The sequence below is a fragment of the Lytechinus pictus genome, unplaced genomic scaffold (assembly GCF_037042905.1).
Source record: "Lytechinus pictus isolate F3 Inbred unplaced genomic scaffold, Lp3.0 scaffold_19, whole genome shotgun sequence".
Classification (NCBI taxonomy): domain Eukaryota; kingdom Metazoa; phylum Echinodermata; class Echinoidea; order Temnopleuroida; family Toxopneustidae; genus Lytechinus; species Lytechinus pictus.
In genome coordinates, this window is record NW_026974140.1 from 15,958,549 (window position 1) to 15,968,965 (window position 10,417).

Sequence of the window (10,417 nt, forward strand, 5' to 3'; positions counted from 1 at the left end):
ACCCAACTACGTCACTAAAAAGTACCACTGCTATCACCATCATGACCAATCAGCTGTTAGGAAGTCTTTCCGCATAACAACACTTTGCAATCCTTGTGCAATAACCAAACATATATACCGCAGAGGCTTGAAGATAAGTTTAGAACTGAAATACAACTCAATCTATATGGAATAGGATTCTAATGGTGCCAAATGTATATCGCTTGTATTCAAATTCGAAATCAAGATTGCATTACTAGCATTGATTGTATGCATCGTAATTGCATTGTGGCGAGATATAAGCATCTAATTTTGGCAAGGGCTCAACCGAGCTGGCAGAAAAGTACTGCATTCATAAAACTGTTTGCCAATCATTACTTCAGATTCGAAGATACTTGAAGAGAGGACCTCCTTTATCCACGGCGCTGCATCTTTATCTTGTATTCAATTTTCTTGGACAAGACAATCTTTAAAGTATTTAAAAATGGCGATCATCATGAAGAGTTGTTGTTGCTTTGAAACGATTGAGAAGGGAACGGTGGCTTCAGCTATTTACTCTATGGTAAGTGTTGTATGAGTCTCGTCAGAATCATTGCTTCCCTGATTGCATATTAACACTCCTAGAAATTAGATCATATACTTCGATGTGACATACTTACAAATAATTATTAAGCATTGTTGAAAATGGTAATTGACCTGATGGGCATTTGGACTCCCGAAAAGTTCCACGAGAGAAGGAGACACTGGAATACAGATGCGGGTTGGGGACACATCAGGGGCCGCGGAACCGGGGGGCTGGGGGCTTCAGCCCCCCCCCCCCCCACTTTTTTCCAAAACCGTGTACAAAAACGTAAAATTGACCATAATGATTGTGATTTTTAGCATGGTCAGCCCCCACACTTTTGGCTCAGCCCCCCACTTTGAAAACCGTTCCGCGGCCCCTGCACATCCCCCATGCACCAAAGATACAACTGCGGAGGGGGGGGGGGGTAAAAAGGAAGGAAATCTGTTAAGAAAATATATTTTCTTCTTGAAAAGGTCAAATAATTTTGGATCTCTCGCTTCACCCCCTCAATATGACACTCATGACACCACTGGTGCCAGACAATATTATAAGCTATTTCAAAGTGGATTTGACAAACAACCCCTACACTTTATTCACACCAAGCAACCCCCTTTTTGCGTATCATATATTTCAAAACAGATCCAATAATACTTGAATAAATTCTCCAGCATGCTTAAATACACTGTTCACTCCTTACATCATTTCCCCTAAACTTTTGATGCATATTTGATTACAGTCTGTGTGATGCAGTCATTTTAAAGTTCATTTTAAGTTTAAATCTAAATGCCTTGTAGTGAATGACGGAAATTAAATTAACATTTAATGAAAGCACTATAAATCTGATTTGGGGGTGGGGTGCGCTGTAATAATTATTTCATTTCGTTTCATTTACTGGTTTTCGCAACATTTTTCATAACCAAAATCTGGACAAGAAAATACATATCTAAAATTTGACATCAAGATAATGAAAAATAATTTTGTCATCAAACATATCAGTATAAATAAACAATTTAAGTGGTATTTTCTGTTACACAATAAATAGGATGGTTGCATTTCGTTTCATTTACTGGTTTTCGCAACATTTTTCATAACCAAAATCTGGACAAGAAAATACATATCTAAAATTTGACATCAAGATAATGAACAATAATTTTGTCATCAAACATATCAGTATAAATAAACAATTTAAGTGATATTTTCTGTTACACAATAAATAGGATGGTTGCAAGGGTCGTCACAAAAGCAAAGCTTGAAAACGTGACAGCCCTGGAAATTAAGTTAGCCAAAATCATATTATCTACTGTTATAAAACGTTCAAGTGCATGAAGGGACTCGGTGCGGGGGGGGGGGGCAAGGGAGATGTTTGGTCCTTAGAATGAAATGTTATTTAAAAAAAATAAGCTCTGTTGTTTATTTTTTAAATACATGTTCTAGATAAAAGTCAATGTCTCATTAAAACAATAATAATAATATATTTTTAATTTGTTAGGTTTAATTGCAATTCTTTTATGGCTCGTTTAAAGAAATAAAATGATATTGTCTGCTTGAGTGAATCTGGCAATGCATTCCAAATATCAGGTCCAATTCTTTTATGGCTCGTTTAAAGAAATAAAATGATATTGTCTGCTTGAGTGAATCTGGCAATGCATTCCAAATATCAGGTCCATGATTTCTTAGTGTTTTATGTGCAAATATAGTGTCCTGGGATTATTTAAGTGAATATTATTGCATGTTCTTGTTGGATGTGAGTGTAAATTGCTATTATATGAAAATAAATCCGTGAATATTGGAGGAAACATGCCATAATTATATTTACGCATAAAAAGTGATATTTATATTAATATAATATATATTAAATATTTTCAGACGTTAAAAAATTTAAAATATTGCGTGTCATTGAGAATGTTTTCAAAAGGTAATGTGCATGAGGATGGGGACATTATTTGCCCGAAATCATTTGACAAGTCAGGTTTGAAAGTGAAATTGAATGTTGATCCGCATCGAAAAAAAAAATGGAAAGTCATTTGAAGTAGGTCGTCGGTGTTTTGATGACATGATAATTTTAACACATCACCAGCACGAACGGTGAAGCTCCTTTTATTCTAATATTTTCTTTGCCGGAGAGTGTCTAAAAACAAAAAAGAACTCATGATGTTTTGGTGAAAGCAGCAATGATTCATATTGTTCTATTGATGCGTGCATGATTTTGACATGGGTGGATTGTTTTGAAACTTGTGTTAAGACTTTGAGGATATCATACTTCCGTTCATGGCCAGAGAATGGTGTGGACCTGGTAGATTTTGGAATATATTTTGGATGACCCCCCCCCCATCAAAATATAATAAGAACGGACGTTTTATATTGACGATCTGTATTTATCAATATCCTTAGCGTTGTTTGATAGGAAACTAATGTCTTTCCTCTTCATTATGTTGTGCTTAACTTATCAAATTACGCTTGTTAAAAAATAAAAAAGAATGTAAAACTGTTTATAATCATTCAATGAGTTAGGATAATCATGAGATAATGAGAAAAGAGTACAATAAAAATTTTGGTCATTATTTCAGAAAAACGCAGACTACAATGCACTTCAATTATACAGAGATGACTTTTACTATCTTTTAATTATACAAACTGCCCAGTTACACCCCCATGAAAGCATGATCCGATCATTGTTGGCCAATGCGAGGGTTTGATGGATTCCGGATACCGGATATCAGCTGCATTAAATGGGTCCGTTAACCCGAGATCTGTGGCAGATAAAACATTTACGTTTGTCATATCCCAAGCTATGATGTATAGGGATGGGCATGGCTTTCTTTCATCGACCACACCAGGAGAGCATTTCATGAAACACCTAGTCAGATATTTTCAATGACAATTGTTATAAGCTACTGAAATCCTTGCATCTGATTGGCTGAGAACAATAAGTCAGTGAAAAATCGCTGATATTGAAGCATGAAATATCCTCTGTAATCCCTTAATCCGATTGAAAGATTTGGAAGAAATACGAGATCACTTTTCGAAAGCGAGACAGTTCTATTTTCAAAACAAATATAGTTTTAAGCACATGCATCCATAATCCCCATGCCAGCATGAGATAATTTTTGAACATGATAGCAACAGTGTAATTGATATTCATGAGTCTAAAATCAATTTCAGCCTGTCCACATGCAGATGTAGAAGTCATGCAACAATATACAAAATTTATTTCAATATCATGAATTTTTAATGTTCTTTTTTTTTTCATATAGCTTCATGATATAATAAGATCACATGCATGGTGTCCATAGTAATATTTTTTTTAATCATTATAAATCTGGATGTGGTCTTTCTTATTTGTTTGCATTTTTGTAGTTGACATCTATCATCGCATTCGGATGGGTAACATACAGGATTCAACCTCTTCAAACATTATTTCAAGGTGAGATTTATTAGTCTTTTGACAAAAAAACCCTTCCGATAATCACAAATTAATGAACAACAAAATACAAATGAAAACACAGAATATAATTCGTTCCCTTGTAAACCATGAGAAAGGAATGACATTAATTGTGTTTCAATACACTTGAAATTATTCACGATTGTCTTTAAAAGCTTAGGGTAAACTCAAATCCCTGGTCAACTCTATCAAAATTTGAAGAATAAAAGCAATTCATCTAGATTGGCACCACGGTGCTCACTTTGGGAGGAATGAGGGCTGAAGACCCCAATATAGTACTTCCCCGTCAGCGGTAGTTTACTGCAAATATTATTTTGTTTCAATTTTGTATACCCCCTCCCCGAAATATAATTTTGGTAGACTTCTTATATTAAAGCGCAAAGAAAACATGGAGAATTTGAGTGCCAGAGATCAGGTTGTATCTATAATTATATAGCGTGATATTTGTATAGCTCCAATGTTAAAAAATTTTGTTCATGAATAATTGTACTTAGTTGTGAACGACAACTAGTTACGAAATTCAAATTTAAGTGTTTTGTTTTACCCCTCTCAGATATGGAAGGGGATCATGAGATGCACATCCGAGCTATTTATATTTCCTATATGGTAGCTGTCATCTTAACTATCTCTTTGGTCGCTTCGGCTATGATTCTTCTTATAGGAACCATAAAGGTAAGATACTCAACATCTTCATCACAATTAAAACGAACTTATAGCATGAAAATTATTTTGATAATGATGATCATATCGCACAGTTTTACCTTCCTGGTGTATGGGGGGGGGGGGCTTGACCGAAAAAGTTCCATGACAGGAAGAAAAAAGAACAAATGTGAAGAAAATATAAGAAAAGTGGTGAAATGTGATATTATTTTCCGAATACTGTGTCAAACTATATATCGAAATTAGATTTTCATTTGAACAATGTTAATTATTTTAATTCGCTCGCTTCCCTCGCTCTAGGCTGTTGATAAATTTTGCTCTATACACCATGTTGTGCTCTCTCAAAACTTTTGACGCATTGTAGCATCGGTTAGCAATTTGGTAGTTGATCCTCCAGAATACTCCTGCGAGATTTTTTTTATGGAGGTTACGGTGTCTAGAGAGTGAATTTCAAGGGATTTTAAGTTTATATTTTATTTGTTTCACCAAGATTTACTGTTTATTTCTTTATTCATTTTCTTTTAACAGGGTAAACGTTTCTTTATGATACCTTTCCTCATCATCATCTTGATCACCATCGTCCTTCAAGTGCCCTTCACAATCTTCTTGCTCTGTCATTTTGTTAAGGTGAGTAGTCACATCATCATGTCCATATATCATTTATTTATAATCTAACAATTGATGATCTAACTGAATAACTGAATAATTAAAAGTACTCGGAATGCTATGCGAACTTAACAGTACTGATTCCAAATTTCCTATTGTGAATTCGTATTTTGAATAAAACATTGTACCAATTTTAACTATAGCAATGTTTTCAAATGCAGGAAACGGACGTGACATCTATTGCAAATTTGCTTTTGGTAGCAATGATTTGGGACATACAAATTTAGTTTCAAGTTTCTAGCAATGTCTTGCTAACCCGACAATCTTTGAACTTATAAGCTTCCTTTCTCGCTCTCTTCATTTCAGACCAACTTTGTGAATCTAACTATTCTGGTACACGTACTTTTCAACGTACCTCTCGTCTTTTTAAATGTAAGTAAAAAATCTAGTGATTCATTTTAGAATTATATATGGGTACAATTAAAGATGTTCAACAAAAACATAAACAGATAAATCAATTAGGCTCTAGCATGTCTACAGTGCGTATCAAAAAAAGTTTACACTTAGAAAAAATCCTGTAAAATTATACATTTGTAATATCCTGAAGATTTTTCCACATTTTAACATTGGTACAGATCAATTTACGCAAATGACGATATAACTGTCGAAAAATATTTCCGCTTGAGTGAGCACCACTTACTTTTTAAAAGTTAGTGAAAAATGATTTACGCAGAACTTTGAAATAGTTATGCAAATAAAAGTAGACCTTAATCATGAAGAACACGTGGAATTTAGCTAGTAAAATTGATTTGAAGATATCTTTTACCCTTTTTAACTTGTTTCATTGCCCAAAACATTTCGAAAAGTGCATTGCACCCCACCCCACTCCCCCACACACCGAGGCCATCGTGACGATATTTGCTTTACACTGAGCTGTGATTTACATGAAATATGGCTTAGGCCTGATTTTCATTTTGTTAATCATTGTCAAGCTTGGGAAAAGTGTGGAGAAACAAGTATTAAATTTCAAATGAAATGTAAACCCACTTTAAATGATAAAAACTTAGTGAAAACATGCTGGAGATGTCTGATATAAACCTTTGTTCCAGCTGGCACAAAAAGGGTAAAGTTTGTGCTTACTAAGTGTTCAATTTTGGTGGCAAAATTGTTACAAAATGCTTGAATGTATCCGTTTTATTTCAATTGACTAAAAGTGCAAGGGGAATTTATGAGAAATGTTTCGCAGGGTAAGTTAAATTTCGCCCTTTCCCCTTGATACATCGTGAAAACGAGCATTTCTGCGCAAACAGACTTCTGCGAGCTTTACAAAAATGGACAGTGCTCACTCAATAGTGTAACATTCTGTCAAAACTTTTACTTTCATTGGATAGATGAGACCCAAACCAAAGAATATATGTGAAAAAATTACCCACATGTTGTATATCTTTTTAATTCCCAGGGCTTTTTCAAAGTGTAAACTTTTTTTTGATACGCACTGTACATTGTTCTGAAGTGACGCATGGCACTTTACATAAGCCTGCATATTCTAGGTTTTTATATTGTTATTATGTCTGACGATTTCGTTTTTCCTCCCAGAATTCGATATAAACAGTGTCATTCAAAAATATAAACCTCCCCAATAGTCGCCTTTTTTATTCACTCACCTTCAACTGTTCAACATTTCAAGTCTTTGAAAACTATTGAACAATCTTATATATCCAACATGACGATCCAAGTTCCGATAAACTTAAGTATATTTTCTACGATTTTATCATTTGACGTTTCTTTTGATAATCATATACAAACGTTCAGGATCGTATTTATAATTTGTATTATTGGTCTTGTATTTTATTAGATTGCAAGTTTTTTCTGTGTGATCGCGAGGTTTCAGCAGTTATCATTCGAACCTGAAGATTCATCCGACTCTGACATCGAAAGCCTGGATGAAATCAAGATTGAAAACTTTAATCGTCTCAGGAGAGAATCTCAACATATAACGGTAAACTTTTTTTTCCTTTCGTGACTGTATTTGTCAATTCTTTTAACTCAGTGCATCGATCCATGTTTTAGATTAGGGGCGGCAAAGGTAAAACAAACAAAAAAGTCTCAAATATTCGACGCGCTTTGCGTGCCAGTTTATGATAACAAAATTTGCCGGAAAATTTACAATGGGGGGGGGGGGGCGGGGGGGGGGGGCAAATCGTTATGTTTGTCTCCCCAAAATAATTTCACTGTGGATCGTTCACCCCTGCCCCCCTACCCCTGGATGGAGGTCTCTGCAATATTACTTTAATTGACATTCATCCAGGGTTATACAGGCCTTTACAAGTACAAATACACTCAAAAGACAAATCAGTAAAAAAATGACTAGTTAATAGGGTCAGCCGCTGGGTGCAACTGTTATTCTAGTCGTATTTAACTATTTTCTAGTCGTATTTTACTAGAACAGAGATATTGCTGACTAGAATATATTTCAAAAGTGTGACTAGACATATCAGTTGCACCCAGCTGACTAATAGTCTTGTCATTTGACTGATTTGTTTTAAGAGTGTGCTATGTTGTATATAATTTTCCATTATATACTATTATTATGAAAATTTCGATTTCATTGCATGCTGAGTCATGATATGGCAAAATTTAAACGGTGATGTATGTCACAAACAAGGCCTCAAACTAACATTAAAGTTATTTGACTCATCAAGTTTGCTTTCCCTCATATTAATGTGATAGTTTTTAATACATTTGGACAAACTATACAAAGAAACACTGGGGTCAAACATAAATATTATTTTCCTGATATATATATATATAGCCACAAAGTTTCTTTTAGGTAGCTCTTATACGATTGATTGTTTATATATTTAGCCCAATAGAGATTATTATAACCAGGGTCCCGTTATATCATTACCGCATTTCATGCATTATACTGAATCTTTTATCGTCGATTACTTACCAGATGTTTCCTTATTATTATATTTATCAACTCCACAGATCTTAAAGATACACACCACTGTTTGAGGCACCCTCGGTTTATTGGCAGACAGACGCTCATTTCGGATAATTCAGTGACGTTCTTGAATGACGACTGATTATAGCAAGACAACAAAAACGATGATTACAGCCATGATGACGGCGACGAACGTGATGATGATGTTGATGATGATGATGATGATGATAATGATAATTGGCAAAACATATACGTGATGAACTTTTCGCGAGATATTGAAATCTCAAACAATTTATTAGAAATACTTTTATTATAAAAAAAGTAATCATAATTCCTAAAGTGAAGTTATGTGACTAATAATAGACATTCAAAAGATGTGACGTCAATGCAATACATGTTTTTCTTTGGGAAATATGCTGGTTCGTATCTTCCAATGTAATTCTCTTTTGCGCTCTCTCTTGCTCTTCCCCCATCTGCTGCGCGCACTCCCCGTTTCTCCTTCCCCCTCTCTCGCTTTCTCTCTCACTTGACACTATTTTTATTATGATATTCAAAATTAGTCTGAATTATTTAATGTATTGAATAATGTGATGATTGCGATTGGGCAAATATCATGAGCATGCTATACATACCGTCTTTGCGCTGTTGCTTCCACTGCCATTTTAAATCATGTTATTTCTTAGTATATATAACCATACGACACTGGCCTGATGTTTAGGATTACATTTTGGCATGGATGCTCTGAATTTAGGCATATAAATATGCATCATGTATTAAAAAATATGCAGATAATGATGCAGATGTTTCCTAATACATTAGTCAGGAACTATTTCTGGAGGGTCCAATATTTAACCCTTCACATTCATTGCCCTTATTATTATGCTTGATGAGTGCATTATGAAGGCCAATGTTGTCGTAAATAATATTTATATTGTAATTATAATATATAAGAAATATTTCATTGAAATAAATATTCATATCTTGTTTAGACACGATGTTACTTTTTTTCAAATTGCAGCTTTACTGCCCTAACCCAACGTATTAGTATTGAAAAAATGTGCTTTTAGTCTTGTAGAAATATTGCGATGAAAAATAATATATTTGTCTTGATAACATGTTTATATTATCCATTAACATTCATGATGAATGATAGCATATTGGTCTTTTTTTAGCATTTTGTGCAGCTTACTCTGGTAAAAGTGCTTTATAAGCCATTTAGTTTTTATCCAAGTGTGTATTGATTGTGTATAAATATGTATGGATGTGTAATCATAAGTTATATTGAATGAATATATATTTTTCAATGTCCCTTTAAATAAGTTACTAGTATTATCCATTTAAAAAAGAGAACTGTGCTGCCTCATCAGTTGAAAGTATTATACACAAATGCCTCGTATTTTTCGTAGCTGTTACTTCATTTAATAAAATGATCTGAATGTATGTGCATTAAAAAAACTTATCATGTAAATATACCATTTATATACCTATTCATTGTGAATATGTAAATATACTGTCTCTATAAGAGGCAAGTTTTAGTTTATAAACTGTAAATAATAAAATGAAAACAATGCCTCAAAACACTTAATTTCAGATTCTTTCATTTTGATTAGTGATGCATGATGATGAGCAGTGTGGGTGATGGTTATGATGGGGATGTCGCACTGTTGGGGGTGACGATGATAATGATGATGATGACGATTATGGTGGTGGTGGTGGTGGTGATGTCACTGATGTTGACTGATATAGTGATGATGATGGTGGAGATGTCGGTAGTATAAAGATCGTATCTCTGTGGTGGATGACGATATGTCGAGCGCCATCTATCGACCTGGCACCACCAAGTTAACTTTTACGAGATGAAAGCTATCGTTCTAGAAAGAATTGGAATAGTGTGGAATGGTTATTTACATATATATACTGATGGATCCAAACAGGAAAATTTTTGAACGGGGGCAGCATTTTATGTTCCTCAATATGAAATAAAAAAGTATTTCAGGTTATCCAATGTAAGTATCATGACATGAGAGCGGAACCACTGAGCGGAACTCTTGGCCATTTTAATGGCACTTGAGTGGTTAGACTCCTTTGATAAACCATGTTCAGTTGTAATTTTTTGCGACTCTTTGTCAGCACTGAATGTGATTGATTCATATTTCATAAAATGCACCATTATTAATGAAATTTTATTTAAAATTCATAAACTCAGTTTGAAAGATAT

The 10,417-nt window shown here is 34.2% G+C and overlaps 1 protein-coding gene across 1 annotated transcript; it reads left to right on the top strand.

Annotated features, from left to right (window-relative positions):
* The first annotated feature begins 141 nt into the window (after positions 1-141).
* On the top strand, positions 142-9,773 carry LOC129259933 (uncharacterized). Its single transcript, XM_054898052.2, has 7 exons — positions 142-541; positions 3,902-3,968; positions 4,540-4,658; positions 5,175-5,273; positions 5,619-5,684; positions 7,108-7,251; positions 8,244-9,773. The coding sequence occupies exons 1-7, from the start codon at positions 464-466 to the stop codon at positions 8,268-8,270; spliced, it is 600 nt and encodes a 199-aa protein (XP_054754027.1). The 5' UTR covers positions 142-463; the 3' UTR covers positions 8,271-9,773.
* The last annotated feature ends 644 nt before the right edge of the window (positions 9,774-10,417 follow it).

Coding starts and splice junctions, on each gene's coding strand:
- LOC129259933 (XM_054898052.2), top strand. CDS start 464: ATGGCGATCATCATGAAGAGTTGTTGTTGCTTTGAAACGATTGAGAAG. Junction 542..3,901: donor CTTCAGCTATTTACTCTATG/GTAAGTGTTGTA, acceptor GCATTTTTGTAG/TTGACATCTATCATCGCATT. Junction 4,659..5,174: donor TTCTTATAGGAACCATAAAG/GTAAGATACTCA, acceptor TTCTTTTAACAG/GGTAAACGTTTCTTTATGAT.